This window comes from Carassius carassius, chromosome 29 (genome assembly GCF_963082965.1).
Source record: "Carassius carassius chromosome 29, fCarCar2.1, whole genome shotgun sequence".
In the NCBI taxonomy this organism is placed as follows: Eukaryota; Metazoa; Chordata; class Actinopteri; order Cypriniformes; family Cyprinidae; genus Carassius; species Carassius carassius.
Window position 1 is genome coordinate 27,001,675 of NC_081783.1, and position 18,343 is coordinate 27,020,017.

An 18,343-nucleotide genomic window follows, 5' to 3' on the forward strand; every position below is an offset into this window, starting at 1 on the left:
CAGGTGAGTCAGCCTTTTCGAGCTCCTTTTATAGGTTGAGCCACACCCGTTTCGGCGGGAAGTGGCAAGAAGGGCGCGATGCGCCCTTATTGGTCTGATGTTGCATCAGCCTGCGCTCGATAGGCTGTGCAGTTGCCACAGAACAAGCCAATGAGCGAACGAGCCGTCTCGCCTATGGCTGTGTACTGCTGCAAATGCGCTTTACAAAAATACAAAATTAAGGATAATTTTTTGCTTCAGTATTTCGTGAAAAGAGACTTTTCCCGTAGCGTCTTAGCTAAGACGCAGTACTCGTTCGCTCTTCTAGAGAGAACCGAGGTTACTTTTAGTAACCGAGTATGTTCACTGACGTTGATACGGTCTGTGACTGCGAGGTATATGGTCAAAATCCTAAATCTTACTGTGTGACATGGATAGGCTACTCTTTATTCCGGACATGGCCGTAGAACATCGTTTGGTCTGGATTTGTAAAATGTCCTGGGCTAACAAACATGAAACGGGGACTCTGCAGTGCCTAATTTGTAAATTGCGAGGTCCCGGAACAAAGCGGGGTAACGGATGCCGGATGCATGTGATTACAGGAGGGAGAGGTGATGGAGCACTCGCGCAATCACATTGGTCAGCAGTTTAAGTGATTGACTGCATGCATCAGTTGCTTTTAGGGTCATTATGTTCATGAATAACATGGAAATGCCATGCAATTTTAAAACAACAATTTCCAGGCCTAAAAACATTTTGAAAAAGTTGTGGAATTTTATTTTACAAATCCCTGTATAATAGAGTCCTAAATTTCGGTGGGGGACTGTGTAGCTATGTCGCATGGTTTTAATAATTCTCGCAGCTTTCAAGTTTATAATGAGGAAAATTCCTGCATTTATTCAACATAGCTTGTAGGTTTGAATAATAAAATTAATCCACGCAAAATTTAAGATTAGATAATTCATTCGAAACCAGTCTTCGAATCCATGAACTCTCTCGCGCGCTTCTCATCAGCGCATCTCGTCTGCACAGTGACCTGCAGCACGCGCCGACACAAGACTTCACTCGCATCTCGTGACAGCTGACAGAACAGTCAGTTGACTAATCGGGTCATTGTTGCATTGTCACAAAAATGTATAATTTGCACACATTTTTAAGCTTTTTAAGCCATATGGTACTCGCGCGCTCCGAAGGCTGTATTATGTGCCCCTCACAGTCACATCCAAAGTTCACGCGTATAAAGCCGCCTCGCGAGTAGCCTAAAAAATGAGTTATTTTTCGTAGTTTGTTGAGCTTAAGCAATCAAATACACACAATATGATGTCTGTTGTGGGTGTTGACAAACAAAACAATTTCATGGCACACTCTACTTAAACACATGGGGGAAAAAAAAGAAAAGGGGAAAAAAATCAATAATTAAACAAAACTGTGTCGTCAGTGTTGGTATTGTATCGGACACTTGCACTTAACATGAGGCTATATGAAAAACAAGCTCAAATGAAGTAAACAGGTTTTTGCTGGCGAATGAGGAGATCTGTGTTTTGTCTGTCAACAGAACGCGCGCATCTGAGGCAAGTGCATCGCATTATACGCTTTCATCAACTCTTACAGGTTATATAATGTTTATTGTTGCTGCCATAGTTTGACCAAACTCCCCGCCACAATCATTCCCTTTAAATAGACTCCATAATGGTTTGCCAGCTGATGATGATGATGATAACAATAGCCTAATAATAATAATAATAAGAAGAAGAAGAATAAGAAAGAATAATAATAATAATACAAATTAAAAAGTTTTGTAGGCTACTAGCTATTTTTTAGTTATGTTTTTGGCAGTTTTTGGCCTACAGAAAGTTTTACAAAATTTTACAATAAATAGCTTCGATATTTGATCACTATGGTTGGTTACAAAGACTTTACTATTCTATCTAACTAACGAGATACAAACCTGTAAATATTCAATTGACTTTTCTTAAATTCAAAACAAAATATTAATGCATTCGTAATTTCCATTTCTGAATAGTTGCTATATGGTCACGCAGGTTTGCGCATTAAACTCATGTCCCCGAAAAATAGTCTATCAACAGTTATGTTGTTTCCCTGAACATGACCCCTCTCTGCCAACTTTTTGAACATTTGGTCATTTATTTATTTATTCTTATTATTATTTAAATAAAGCATAGGCCTAAATAGAAATGATCAGAAACAAATCCAAAGCTGATCCGCTTCAACACGTCGAGTTGTTTTTGATTCTGTGTATTTTAAGGAATCAAACGAGTGGATTGAACGCAGGCATTAAGACAGTGTCTTTCTGCCACCTGGTGTCTGTTTTAGTTTCATATTAAACGTAGGTCTATCACTTCATTGATTTCATCATGTCATATTTATGTCTTCAAAATGTAAAACACTTCATAATATTTCTATGCACTTGTAGGCTAATTGCTGTGTAAATGCATTAAGATCCTTTCTGTATTGATGGCTCTGATGAAGCTCTGGTTGGATTTTAGTGGTAGGCTAACTGCCCTACATTCTTATCCTCTAACTGAATTTATCGATGTGGATTAACGTGACGTTCATACATTTAATAAGGTTGCCCCTGTACATTGTTTAATTTAATAATAATAGTGATTTTTGTAAATGAATAATTGTTCATTTGTGACACTTTGTTAGTAGCTTGTACTTGTGATTGTTGATCGGTTTGTGCACTGTAAGAATTTTTTTTTTCAAACTGTAAGAGAATTTTTTTCAAAAGCATTGGTCAATATGCTTGCGTCGACTTAACTGTAGCCTAAATCTGCCGTGCTTCCTTTCTGTGAGTTCTGACTGAAAAATGGAAAATATCAAGCGCTTCAGTCTCAGAGTCCCAGGGCTTAATTTGTGCCGCAACACGCCGGATCCGGATCCGGCACCTACGAAATCCGATCCGGCACCATATTTTGGCGGATCCCCCTCCTCCAGGGGCGGCGTTTCCATATGGCAGACAGAGAATAGCCAGATGTGCCGTGAAAAACTATCCAAAATTCATATATCTATTATAATTCGTTATTATTATTTATTTTCTTTACTCAAACACTATGTCTGTAAAGGCTAATGTTTTTGTGTGTTTGAAGACTGGTTTTTCACAAGCCAATATAGCCTACTTTTGTACGTTTTAAATGTCCTGTGCATAAGCGCTTAATCGTTTATATCATGAGATTTTGGCCAAGTGAATTAAACAACAAGAAAAACAAATCGCCCATATAGCAACAATAAATGTTATATAACCTGTAAGAGTTGATGAAAGCGTATAATGCGATGCACTTGCCTCAGATGCGCGCGTTCTGTTGACAGACAAAACACAGATCTCAGCAAAAAACTTGTTTACTCCATTTGAGCTTGTTTTTCATATAGCTTCATGTTAAGTGCAAGTGTCCGATACAATACCAACACTGACGACGCAGTGTTGTTTAATTATTGATTTTTTCCCCTTTTCTTAATTTTTTTCCCCATGTGTTTAAGTAGAGTGTGCCATGAAATTGTTTTGTTTGTCAACACCCACAACAGACATCATATTGTGTGTATTTGATTGCTTAAGCTCAACAAACTACGAAAAATAACTCATATAATAGGCTACTCGCGAGGCGGCTTTATACGCGTGAACTTTGGATGTGACTGTGAGGGGCACATAATACAGCCTGTACCATATGGCTTAAAATGCTTAAAAATGTGCAAATTATACATTTTTGTGACAATGCAACAATGACCCGATTAGTCAAGTGACTGTTCTGTCAGCTGTCCCGAGATGCGAGTGAAAGTCTTGTGTCGGCGCGTGCTGCAGGTCACTGTGCAGACGAGATGCGCTGATGAGAAGCGCGCGAGAGAGAGTTCATGGATTCGAAGACTGGTTTCGAATGAATTATTTAATCTTAAATTTTGCGTGGATTAATTTTATTATTCAAACCTACAAGCTATGTTGAATAAATGCAGGAATTTTCCTCATTATAAACTTGAAAGCTGTGAGAATTATTAAAACCATGCGACATAGCTACACAGTCCCCCACCGAAATTTAGGACTCAGTTTATTATACAGAGATTTGTAAAATAAAATTCCACAACTTTTTCAAAACGTTTTTAGGCCTGGAAATTGTTGTTTTAAAATTGCATGGCATTTCCATGTTATTCATGAACATACAGACCCTAAAAGCAACTGATGCATGCAGTCAATCACTTAAACTGCTGACCAATGTGATTGCGCGAGTGCTCCATCACCTCTCCCTCCTGTAATCACATGCATCCGGCATCCGTTACCCCGCTTTGTTCCGGGACCTCGCAATTTACAAATTAAGCACTGCAGAGTCCCTGTTTCATGTTTGTTAGCCCCGGACATTTTACAAATCCAGACCAAACGAGGTTCTACGGCCATGTCCGGAATAAAGAGTAGCCTATCCATGTCACACAGTAAGATTTAGGATTTTGACCATATACCTTGCAGTCATAGACCGTATCAACGTCAGTGAGCTATACTAATTGTATTTCGCCACACAATAGGCGTTACTGTGGCCTCAACCCTTCGCCTTCGCTTACTCTGAGCTCGATTGCTATGTCTGAGGTAAACCACGCCCTCCTCATTACCCTACGCAGGAAGAAATGTAGGAAGAAATAAATTAATAAATAAATAAATGTATAAATAAATAAATGTAGAAATGAATAAATGTATAAATAAATAAAAGAATAAATAAATAAATATGGAAAAAAATAAATATATACATAAATATGGAAATAAATGTATAAATAATTATTTATTTTCATTTTTTTGCTTTTCTATGTATATTTATTTATATATTTATGTATTTATTTATTCTTATTTACATTTATTTGTATATTTATTTATGTATTTATTTATTTTTAAAATTGGCAGCTTCGGCATTCCATAGATAAAATGTGTAAGATAACGTTCATGTACTAACAAGACATCTAAGAATGTATCTTCTCCAGTACTGAAAACAAAACGATAAGGGATCTCTTGATCGTTCATGCTTGCATTGTGACGTAGCTCTTTGCAAATGACCTTTTTTGATCATTGTCTGTCATTTCAAAGCTTAAGTTACATAACGTTTTTCTTTAGTTTTAATTTGCTTAACTTTTTCTTTCTTTTTTTTTTTTAATGGTGGGTTTTTACACAGTTTGTTAGAGCGGTGCTGATTGGGGAGAACGGAGGTGCGCTCACTCTCTTGCATACCTGCAAACTAGTCGCTTTTCGGCAAAAATCGCCGCTTTGAATGGGAAAATGTCATCCACGTGAATCGTGTAGATTCGAAAAGTTTTTTTGACGGGGGAGGGGGGGTCTTCTGCGGTCTTCTTCACAAACATCTTTGGTGATACAGCATGCGAGTCATTTGGCCAATCACAGTCAAGATAACAGCAGCGTCTTCTTTGAAAAGCCCCTGGCTGCAGCTTTTCCCGCGGATGAATTCGCGCCTATTCACACCTACTTCTAGAACCTACTGCACGCGAGTCATTTGGCCAATCACAGTCAAGATAGCGGCAGCTTTCCCGCGGATGAATTCACGCTTTGGACACTGACATTAGTTTTGAGGTAAGTGCTGTTATCTGCCAACAATATAATTGTTTTCTCTAACGTTGTTGTTAGTTAACATGTTTAACATTAACGTTATAATGGAAGTGTTGTCCTAGTCAGCTAGTAAGATCAGCAAATTGTGTTGTTAGCTTACAATGTTAGTTCAATGTCACTGTGAAGGATTTTGGCAAGGCTAAGTTATCTCCTCCACTGCATTACTGTTAATTTCGTTTACGAGTACTTTTCGTCATTATTTTCATCAACGATATTTTACACCTTTATAATGACAGCATTTTTATAACCGTTTTGGTCACATTTGGTCGGGGGAAAAAAAAATATTTTGATTATGCACGAGGGAGAGAGAGCAAGACGGTGAAGGTGGGTGCGCGTGCGCGGCCGGGGCTCTCTCTCTCTTTTGTAACTGGTCTTTTGAATTTTTTCTGTATGAAAAAATAGCGTCATATCATAAATGATAGGAAACCCAGCAACAACGATTATCAGTTTCTCCTCCATTTTCTCGGAACTAATGTTTTGGTAGGAACGAAAGTTTACATCTTGTTTCTCCGAAATCAGCCAGCGCGAAGGACGTCTATATTCTGATTGGTTGTTGGCGTTTTGCCACTGCTTGCCGCTGAACCGCGTCATAGCTCATAGATGATCCGAAAAATGACAGTGGGTAATAAACCTAATGCGGTCTGTGTCCTTAATATTGATCAAGCAACAAAAGAAAGAAAAGCATTCACTAAGGATTAATTATATTTTATTCTTTTAAATATGTCTGCTTGAAAGAATAAAGAATGATGTATGCAAGTAGTTATAAAGAATGCATATATCATTAATTGAAAAAAGACTGTTCTACTTTAGGAAAAGTGGTTTTATTTAATTTTAAGATAAGTCACAGTAGTTAAATCTGTATCTGTATTGCATGTTCAATCTTTAAAATCAATTATATTAACAGGTTAATAGATGTTTTATCCGGGAGTATATGGGTTTGGACATTTTAGAGACATTATAAATTAATGCATTACAATTTAACTAAACCCATTATATTTTATATTTTATTTGATTAAATACAATAAAATCTTATTGTATTTCAATGACTAAAACTAGACTAAAACTAAAACAATTCAGATATATGACTAAAATATGACTAAAACTAAATGGCATTTTAGTCAAAAGACTATGACTAAAACTAAATCAAAATTTGCTGTCAAAATTAACATTGTTATCAGATTTTTTTATGTATATCTTGTCATAAGAAATGAGCAAAATGAAAACGAACACGTAATGAAACAAGACCCATTGGTGTCTGGTTTAACTTTAATGAGTGATTGAAACACCTGCTCTGGCGGATCATTTAACGTTGACTAATGCAGTGGGAGTTGGCTGCAGTATTGTTGTTTACAGTTTTACAGTATTGCAGTTGTTTTATGTTCAGTGGTGTTAATAAATGTTTCGTTTTTTTTTACCTCAAGAAAACATATTTTCCCTTTATTTTCTTCTTGGGGGGGGGGGGGGGGGGTACTGAAAAATCTGTCACCTTTTTCAGTCCTTCTGAGTTTGCAGGTATGGTCTTGATTAGTAAGACTGTCACTCAAGGCTGGCATTCATGCATATGCTCTGGAACAGAGTAATATTGTATCCACATCGCAGGCTTTTGCGATTAGCAAATCACAACGTCTCAAATCGTGATTGCGATTCGATTTCGATTAATCGCACAGCCCTAGTCACATTCACCAATCGCAATGAGAAATAGAGAAATATAATACTTTATAATATGTGTATATTTGCCCTGTCTGTTTGCTCATATGCACTTGGTTAATGACCTGTTGTGCATACCATTGTGGGTCCTGCGGTTAGCTTGGGATATTCTCTGCATTTAGGGTAAAAAATGTGGGTTTTTTTGTGTACAATGTACCAAGAATATAAGGATACCCAGGTTGCACTGTCAGTTCCTTCACATACATCTATCGGATCGGCAACTGTCTTTAGCAGAGCCTTTACCAATGATCTCCATTTTTTAGGCACAATTATCTGTGAGTGACATCACCTCCCAATACAAATACTGCCCATTTTATAGTCCCTGACAGAGAATTTTTGTGCAAGGCATCGAAAATTCAACTGGAAATTACGATAAATACAGTTGCAAATAGACTTTGCTTTTGTATTTAAAATTTAGCAGTCACAGTAAATTGGCGGAAAACGTAATCGATAATGCAAGACTTGCAATTGTGTTTGTATTATGTCACAATCTGTGCATCCACTCAATAGAAAATTCAATACAATCCTCTGCTGCCCTGCTCTCATTCTTATCTTCTTTGGTTGGGACAAAGATGCAATGATGCAGAAGTAGGCCTTGATCTGATTCTGCAGAGGTGGTCTTTCGTCATGCTGTTGTGTCATCATAATGTGACAATCTCAAACATTCATTTTATTTTTCAACTTAGTTTCAATAAAAGCTGTTTTTGGACAAACAAGTTTTGAGTTCTAAAACTTAAAGGGTATCTTAATAGTACAATGACCTCTATATGTCAAATGAGCCAGTCAAAGTTGATTTCTCAGTTTATGCCCCTTAAACAAACAAACAAACAGAGAGATGGCATAAATAAAAACATATTTTATAACTGTAATATTTACATCTTGATTTTATGTTTAGTTAGGGGTTTGAGCACGCAGTGCTGAAACCCTCTTGTAATTGTTAAGATTTGTATTATTATTATTATTATTATTCTGCCCTAGAACTGAACATGCAGCCCAAACCGTAAGGCCTAGAGACTTGAAACTTGGTCAGATCGTAGAGCTCAATTTTGGGAGAACCTATCAAAGTCTCAGCCTAATTGGCCAAACGTTAGACATTTTTGGCTCTAACTCGTAACTGTTTGTCGTAGACTCAAAAACATTACATAGTTGCAGCCCTTGGGAAAGTCCGAACACAAGTGTCTATGCTAATATTAGTCAAATATTATTTAAGCTATAACTGTTGAATGGAATGAGCTATCTTCACCAAACCTTGTGCACATATGTATAAGTTCAATCTTTGGTCAAATAAAAAAAGATGCGCACCTCTGCCACTTGGCGGCGCTATAAGACAGAAAAAAACACATAAATGGCTATAACTAGGCAACCGCTGGTCTGATCAGCTTGAAAATTGGTATGCAGTATCTTTGTCTAATGGGACACAAGTATATACGAGTACATTTTGACCGGGTTAACGAAGGTCGAAACGACAAAACTTGAAAAGCATGTTCGACTCATGGCCCTAAAGGTCTGTAAGAATTTTAAAAGAAATCTGCCACTAGTTGGCCCTAATGAGTTTTTTGGCTCTGTAATCATGTGGTGTTTCACATATCCACACAATAAGCATATCATTTGATAGATGTCCTCATAATGCACAACTTTGCCTCAAGAACCATTACTGTCAGTCAAATCGTTCATTAATTATTCACAAATATGTTAAAAACATACTTTTGCAAACTAGTCGTAGGTTTTTCACATGATCGGAACCAAACCACTGCAGTAATATTCTGTGGACTCTCCAGATCAATAATTATTGAAAAAATTTAGAATTTTGTCCTTTGGTTAGTTTTAAAGGGGTCATTTAGAAAAGGGGAGTGGCCAAACATACATCAAAGCCTATAAAACCGAAACAAATAGTCAAAACTTTATGAAACTTGGTGAAAACATGTGGCAGATGACTCTTAATAAGCATGCAAAGTTTCATGGGGATCAGACTATATGTGGCGCTGTAACTGTTCATAAGACTTCAAAAAAACTATATTTCTGTTCTAAATGGCTTCACACTGCTTAAAAAAAACTCATATTCACACATACATTAAATTTGCATTCATTCTAAACAAGCATGCACATTTTTAGAGAGATTGGGCAAAAAATAACACTATAATAGTGATAAAGCTTAAAAACACAGTGTTGCATGAGAAATTGCATTCATAACCACTAGATGGCAGCGGAAGACCACTAAATGAATAAAAACAGTATTGTTCATTTGTTTTGTTTGTACACATTTTAAAATCACTGCAATAACATTTAAAATCACATTGAATCAAAGTTTAGCATTTGGTTTAAATATTAGTTTTTACAATTGTGCCAGATTATGATTACAATGAAACCTGCCAATGACATACAAACTTATAAAAGAGAAGACTGTGTGTGTGTGTGTGTGTGTGTGTGTGTGTGTGTGTGTGTGTGTGTGTGTGAGGTTAAGCCTATTCTCCATTTTAGATGTGTTCTACTGTCAGCCATACATCCAGGTTGGCCTAGACCTTAAAACCTTAACACATTTTAACCCCTGGTAAATGCTCGAACCCCGGTATTTGCTATATGTTTAGAATTTTAATTTTGATTGAAGTTAATAGAGTTAATATAAAAACACTGGTCAATAGACTGGTTACAGGTAATAGTCTAATAAACTAATCTTACGTTAAGGTGCACTCTGTCATTTATTGCACTGGTCTATATAATGCTGGATTTACTGTATACTGACAACTTGTGGCATGATTGTTGCATCAACCCAAAAGCAAAAGTTTCAGTAACAAACAGCATTGTAGCAGGGTTATTTGTCATCTGCCAGGATTAAATTTTACTTTGAGGCAAGGTGTCTAACAATAGCAATATTCAACTTGTTATGTGACAGGTTACCCACTTCATATAAAAAATAAAACTTCAATCAAATGAGTCTTGGCTTTGTGTGAACCGACATCAGCAGCTTTATGTTAATACCTTTGTCGTGTTTCCTCAGGTCCAAGCAGTGCACAGGTCATGGATCAGGCAGCAGGGAGTCTTAATAATCTGGAGACTATGGACATACAGGCAGCGTGCCAGCAGGCCCTGACACAAGCTGAGAGCTCAGTGACCCCTGAGCTGCTGTCCTCCTCCCCACCCGAGTCATACTTGGCCATGGCTCAGCAGGAATGGTTGGACCTGAGGATACACAGCGGCTCACGCCGGAAACTCCCAGTGCTGCATTGTTTTACTAAATCTGAACCTTAATCAGGTGACCAGAGCAATTATGAAAGTGTTTACTGGCCCACCTATAGATCAGTTATTCATTCAGATAAATGTTGTTAAATTTGTTAAGGATGTAATCAGTGTAGCATTCGTATTTTCTGTAATAAAAATTGTTTACCGTCAGATATTTTTTTTTATTGTTGACGTTTTTCTGAATAAACTGTGTAAATGATACAATTATTCATATATTTATCTATTTTTAAAATGTTCTTCATTGCCAAAGTAATTGTGGTGTTTTGATAGAGACTTTAACTACAGATTTATTTAATAAGTTTAATAAGTGTACTAAATGCATGATAGACAATCTATTATATCAAGGGCCAGAAAATGACTGCAGTGTAAGTAAACAAACAAACAACTTTAACTTTAGCTTTGATTATATTATGCATTCATTGTGCCTCATCAACATGCAAGATCACAGCATTCATTTCCATCAAGAGATGCATTCATTTTTGGCCAAGATCTTGTATTGACAAAGAGAGAGTCAAACCACCCTGTAAAGTTGTCTCCATCACATCCTAAAGACTAACAGAGTTAAGCTCAGCACTCTCTGGTGGCCAATTCATACAAGATAAAATTATTCTTTATGTTCACTGAACCGCTGTTTCACAAATTGAGATGGGTGAATCTTGGCATTGTCATCCTGGAATATGTACTTGTATACTACAGGTGCATTTCAATAAATAAGAATGTCGTGGAAAAATGTTAATTTAAGTAATTCAACTCAAATTGAAATACAACCCGAATTCCGGAAAAGTTGGGACGTTTTTTAAATTTTAATCAAATGAAAACTAAAGGAATTTCAAATCACATGAGCCAATATTTTATTCACAATAGAGCATAGATAACGTAGCAAATGTTTAACCTGAGAAATTTTACACTTTTATCCACTTAATTAGCTCATTTAAAATTTAATGCCTGCTACAGGTCTCAAAAAAGTTGGCACGGGGGCAACAAATGGCTAAAAAAGCAAGCAGTTTTGAAAAGATTCAGCTGGGAGAACATCTAGGGATTAATTAAGTTAATTGATATCAGGTCTGTAACATGATTAGCTATAAAAGCTTTGTCTTAGAGAAGCAGAGTCTCTCAGAAGTAAAGATGGGCAGAGGCTTTCCAATCTGTGAAAGACTGCGTAAAAAAATTGTGGAAAACTTTAAAAACAATGTTCCTCAACGTCAAATTACAAAGGCTTTGCAAATCTCATCATCTACAGTGCATAACATCATCAAAAGATTCAGAGAAACTGGAGAAATCTCTGTGCGTAAGGGACAAGGCCGGAGACCTTTATTGGATGCCCGTGGTCTTCGGGCTCTCAGACGACACTGCATCACTCATCGGCATGATTGTGTCAATGACATTACTAAATGGGCCCAGGAACACTTTCAGAAACCACTGTCGGTAAACACAATCCGTCGTGCCATCAGCAGATGCCAACTAAAGCCTATCATGCAAAAAGGAAGCCATATGTGAACATGGTCCAGAAGCACCGTCGTGTCCTGTGGGCCAAGGCTCATTTAAAATGGACTATTTCAAAGTGGAATAGTGTTTTATGGTCAGACGAGTCCAAATTTGACATTCTTGTTGGAAATCACGGACGCCGTGTCCTCCGGGCTAAAGAGGAGGGAGACCTTCCAGCATGTTATCAGCGTTCAGTTCAAAAGCCAGCATCTCTGATGGTATGGGGGTGCATAAGTGCATACGGTATGGGCAGCTTGCATGTTTTGGAAGGCTCTGTGAATGCTGAAAGGTATATAAAGGTTTTAGAGCAACATATGCTTCCCTCCAAACAACGTCTATTTCAGGGAAGGCCTTGTTTATTTCAGCAGGACAATGCAAAACCACATACTGCAGCTATAACAACAGCATGGCTTCGTCGTAGAAGAGTCCGGGTGCTAACCTGGCCTGCCTGCAGTCCAGATCTTTCACCTATAGAGAACATTTGGCGCATCATTAAACGAAAAATACGTCAAAGACGACCACGAACTCTTCAGCAGCTGGAAATCTATATAAGGCAAGAATGGGACCAAATTCCAACAGCAAAACTCCAGCAACTCATAGCCTCAATGCCCAGATGTCTTCAAACTGTTTCGAAAAGAAAAGGAGATGCTACACCATGGTAAACATGCCCCGTCCCAACTATTTTGAGACCTGTAGCAGAAATCAAAATTGAAATGAGCTCATTTTGTGCATAAAATTGTAAACTTTCTCAGTTTAAACATTTGCTACGTTATCTATGTTCTATTGTGAATAAAATATTGGCTCATGTGATTTGAAAGTCTTTTAGTTTTCATTTTATTAAAATTTAAAAAACGTCCCAACTTTTCCGGAATTCGGGTTGTAAATTCAGTGCACACAGACTTAAGTAGTTTAATTCTTGATTCTTTTAATTGTGATGATTTTGGCTCACATTTAACAAACACCTACCAATTCACAATTCAAATTAGAATATGGTGAGATGCCAATCAACTCAAAACACCTGGAAAGGTTTCCTGAGCCTTCAAAATGGTCTCTCAGTTTGGCTCATTAGGCTACACAATCATGGGGAAGACCGCTGATCTGACAGTTGTCCATAAGATAATCATTGACACCCTTCACAAGGAGGGTAAGCCACAAACATTCATTGCCAAAGAAGCTGGTTGTTCACAGAGTGCTTTTTCCGAGCATGTTAACAGAAAGTTGAGTGGAAGGAAAAAGTGTGGAAGAAAAAGATGCCAACCAACCGAGAGAACCGCAGCCTTATGGGGATTGTCAAGCAAAATCGATACACAAATTTGAGTGAACTTCACAAGGAATGGACTGAGGCTGGGGTCAAGGCATGATGAGCCACCACACATAGACATGGCATGGAATTTGCTGAACCACAGACAACGTCAGAGGCATCTTACCTGTGCTTAGGAGAGGAAGAACTGGGCTGTTGCCCAGTGTTCCAAAGTCCTATTTTTAGATGAGAGCAAGTTTTGCATTTCATTTGGAAACCAAGGTCCTAGAGTCTGGAGGAAGGGTGGAGAAGCTCATAGCCCAAGTTACTTGAAGTCCAGTGTTAAGTTTACACAGTCTGTGATGATTTGGGGTGCAATGTCATCTGCTGGTGTTGGTCCAATATGTTGAAAACCAAAGACACTGCACTTCATGCTTCCTTCTGCTGACCAGCTTTTTGAAAATGCTGATTTCATTTTCCAGCAGAATTTTGCACCTGCCCACACTGCCAAAAGTTGGTTAAATGACCATGGTTTTGGTGTGCTTGACTGGCCAGCAAACTCACCAGAGCTGAACCCTAAAAAGAATCTATGGGGTACTGTCAAGAGGAAAATTAGAAACAAGAGACCAAAAAAATGCAGATGAAATTCGTACAGGTTTTGAAACAATATGAGGGTGAGTATATGATGACAGAATTTAATTTAAAGTGGAGTATCCTTTAACAAGTGAACTGGATCAAGTTCCTGTGGAATAAAAAATGTTATTGATGGCATGCATTGTTTCTCGTTTTTATTGTTTGATTATACAGCCAGGACTGGACTTCCGTTTGGGTTCCACCCAGTAGGTGATCCTGCTTTTACACACACACACACACACGCACATATATATATAATTTTTTTCATGGTATAATTATGTAATCTGCTTATTGTGAGCCTAAATGAGTATATTAGTATTTAATCATTATCAGGGTGACTTGCCACCAACTGCTGGTGTTTTTTATATATATTGAAAGCAGTTTCATGTTGTCACTTCACATTTAATAGCCTCTTAGAATGAAATTGCTATGTAAATTCACAGTGCCTCCTTTGAGCTGCAATAGACAGTGTGTAAAGTACATCTAAATGCCAGGTCAGATGCTGTTTCTGTGCCACCTATACTGCAAAGCTGGGTGTTTGTTCATACAGAGTTCATCAGACAGCCTGAAGCCTCACGTTGTTGATTTAAATTTCAAAACACAATTCGACATTTGCTCGCAAGGTTTTTTTTTTTACAAAACCTCATCATTTTGCAGGACAATTGTCTATTACAGTATACAACACATATAGAAGGGTGACAATAAAGCTGTGGTGATATACAACACGCTTTAAGAAAAGTTTGTTTCCATCACACTGTAAAGTGATCTAGAGAAAAAGCAGATGTGTTTTGCCTATTGGCATACATAGCCTATTACGTGTATTTGTTTTTATTTATGCGATTATAATTACACCGGGTCACCAACTAATGACAGATTGAAATCTACAGTAAATTAACGCATCCTTCTTGACTCTTCAACCGAGTGAAATGGTATTTAAGAAGCCTTTAACATTATGTGCTCAACATTAAATCTGTAACATGTAGCCAACATTAAGAATAGGGTTGTTCCGGTGATGAAATTTTCCCATTGATTAGTTAACTTATGACAACACCAATGTTATTTGTTAATCTCTTCTGTAGATTTTGATCCTTATAAGTTGTTATATGATATATTGTAAATTAAAAAACAACAGTAAAAAAGTACAATAATAATAATAATAAAAAACTAATAAGACGGGTGACATAAAATACCCATATTATAAAAAATAAATAAAATATATTTGGAAATCGCCCTTTAAAACGGTTTGTGGTTCACAATTATTTGATTAAAACAAAGACAAAGTCACTTATATTAAAAAAAAAATATTTATGTTTTTGTTAACAGAAGTTATAGTGCGCTTTTAATTGCCTCCGCTATCGTCCTGTCAATCATACTCGCGGGTCATTTTCAGTAAAAATGTATTTGACCATCATCGGTACCCAAGTTCTGACTGCAGACTGAACACTGGTCAGTGATCCTCTCAAATGCTCAGATTTGCTTGACCAATCGGCGGAAGGGGCCTCTCAGGAGCGCCCACCTGTGGAAAACGAATTTTGAAGTCATTTATTCGTTTTATGCCTCTGAACTAAAAAACGAAAAATCAAGCCGAAATAAAGGGGCCGTTTTCTCGTTTCTGCTTATTTCATTTAAAAAATTGGAAAACAAACTATCAAAACGTACACGGACCCTCAATACGCGACTGAACTGGAAGCCAGTGCAAGTTACAGACGACGCCACTGATGTGCTGCCGCGAGGCCATTCGAGGGCCGTGCCCCCCACCCCCCCAGCGGTCATTGATGCCCCTCCTACAGGCCGTGGCGTGGCCCAAAAAAAATAAATATCCCTTTTAGTTATTATTTTAATTTTAAATGTTCAAACTGTAACTTAAATAAAATAAAAAGAATGGGGAAATGCATAATTTTGGTTGTTCATGGTTACTAGGCTTCGGCATGGTGAATGTTTATTGGTCGCCAAGTAAACTTGTTACATTTGATTTGCAGCACGCGCGTAAAATCCATTTAAAGTTGAAGAACAGTTTGTCCTTCTATATTATACAGTTGTTAGCAGCTAAATTAAAAATTTCTAAGTAAAAAAATGGATTTACGAAAATGGTTTTTACACCTCCGCAGCCTCGTCAATCAGCAGACTTAGATACTCCGGCCACGACCACCAGTACCACTGTCTATGAGAGCCGAGCTGGCCCTTCTTCTGCAAATGCTAGCTTCGGACAACCGCCAAAAGATTTAACTAGCGCAGTCATAGCGCAACAATCTTTAAGGCAAAGCACACTTTGTATTTTCTGTATTTTATTTTTTCCATTTCCTGTATTTTATTTTGTCTTTATTTCTCAAGTTCTACAAAATTTGCATTCTACGCAAATCAAAAACTAAAAAAATCAGTTAAACCTTATACCTTGTGGCTCATTATTGTTGTGACATCCTTACCCAGCAAAGATTGGTCCGACGGCGACGTCGTGTGGCCGGCCAAAAATAGTCGCGGTAGGACGGCATAAATCAGTAGAAATATGTAACACAGAACATTTCCTAAAAATGCATTCAGATATGTTTGTATATGTCTATAGTTCTATGGGGTTGCATGTATAATTGCTACTTTGACTTTTAGCTGCGTGTAGTTCACTATTTACCCGTGTTGTGAATCGGTTGTGAGAGGACGTCACTGTTTGACGTCTTTTACACGTGCATTACACGTCCATCGTGACCCTCTATGAAATCCTTGTGGAATATGCAAAAGCTGTGCTTACACCTTTATTAATACTGCAATAATTAATTTAAGTGCACCAAGTAGTTTTTAAGAGGTTTTAAAGAGGTTGTGAATAGACGTCCACTGACGTCTTTTACACGTCTCATCATGGTTGTGAAAAGACATCCAGGCAAGACTAGCAGGAAAAAATGTTTTGTATACAAAGTAAATACATTTACTTTATCTTGTTTAAATAAATTATAATCACAAACTGCCCAGTTTGGTTAAGTGAAGCCATGCTGCAATTAAGTTATTATTTCAACCTGTTTTATGTATTCGTTGTTATTATTTTTATGGAATCTATGCATATACATGTAAAACAGATATATATCCGGTCACCATTTCGGTCTGAGTTGGATGTAATTGCCAAAACGGTGCTGCCAAGATGTAGACACAAAACATTTTACAAAATCCCGCGATAGGATAGATTATCTCGCGAGATCTCGCTGGCTTCCGGTTCCGGAGAGGACTCGAAGAGGACTCGAGGAGGGAGATGTATCGATATATATTATATAAAATCTACTGTTGGGTAAGTACATTTTGTATTATTTGATTAACGTGCTTGAGTTTTACTTGTTTGACACGAAGGAACCGAGAGAAATGATGCCCACGTTGTCAACTGAAATTCACTGAGTATGGCTAAAATTCGCTAACGTTAGTAGGCTAAAAGTTACTTATATTGATGTGATTTTTATTGGTACGCTTTAATTAATTATTCAGGGGACATCACATCCCACCTGTCTTATCAGAAATGTCCTGTTCACTTTCTCACATTTACACACCCAGTTAAGGGTGTTTCTCAACGGCAACACATTAAAACAACATCTCTTATACAATAAAAATAAAATCTAATGCATGTTGATTACCTTTTTCTAATGTTTCATTCATGATTCCTTCATCTTGTTCCAAGTTTCTTTTTTTTTTTTTTAGCTGTAGACCATAAAGATATTTTGAAAATAAGTGCATTCCATTTATCTCAAATTTTTTATTTTATTTATTTTAAAAATAAATATATTCTTTTCCCTCAGCTGCTGTGAAGAGGTAGAGTCTCTGAGACTGATGCAGCGATGGCAGAACACCTGAAGCTCGCTCCAGGAAGAGATGAGGGTGGAGGTTACAAGAAATGAGGCAAACAACTGTAACGTGTTTAAGGGATTGTTCACACAAAAATGAAAATAGTCATAATTTTCTCAACCTCATGTTACGATCATAATAATTTTTCCTACAATGGCAGTTAATAGATTGTGAGATCTGTTTGGTTACAAATATTCTTCCAAATATATTTGTGTTTATAAGACAACTGTGTAAGTCAATGACAAGATTAATAAAGACATAAGAAAAAAACATCTTTTAACATTCTAGTAGAAAACACGTGAACGCATTCTCAGAAATTTAATATTTGAATTCATGTCGGTTCTACATAGTTTAAAATCATTTACTTTTTTTTTACTATTTGATTTTATAAATAGCAATGATTTCAAACATATTTTATGATGAGGGTCTTCTATGTTTTATGATTTTCTTGTCACATGACAACAATGGCTGCTGCAATGTGGTTATGCCATGTTCAAATATTTATAATATTCTTAATATTATTTATATGATTAAAGTATTTAAAAATAAATGCAATTAATATTGATTTATATTATTATATATTAAAAACATTAATAAATACTGTGAAAATAGAAATTTCAGACAATAATGATGGACTT

General features: G+C 36.9%; 1 protein-coding gene across 2 annotated transcripts in view; it reads left to right on the plus strand.

The window, feature by feature from the left end:
* Positions 1 to 10,684, plus strand: part of ccdc142 (coiled-coil domain containing 142) — a 53,997-nt gene extending 43,313 nt beyond the window's left edge. For both annotated transcript variants that reach the window (XM_059516470.1, XM_059516471.1), the window contains exon 10: positions 10,293 to 10,684. In XM_059516470.1, coding sequence (XP_059372453.1) covers positions 10,293 to 10,543 — 251 coding nt within the window. In that variant the 3' untranslated portion in view covers positions 10,544 to 10,684. The remainder of the gene's footprint in view (positions 1 to 10,292) is intronic.
* Positions 10,685 to 18,343: the final 7,659 nt, after the last annotated feature.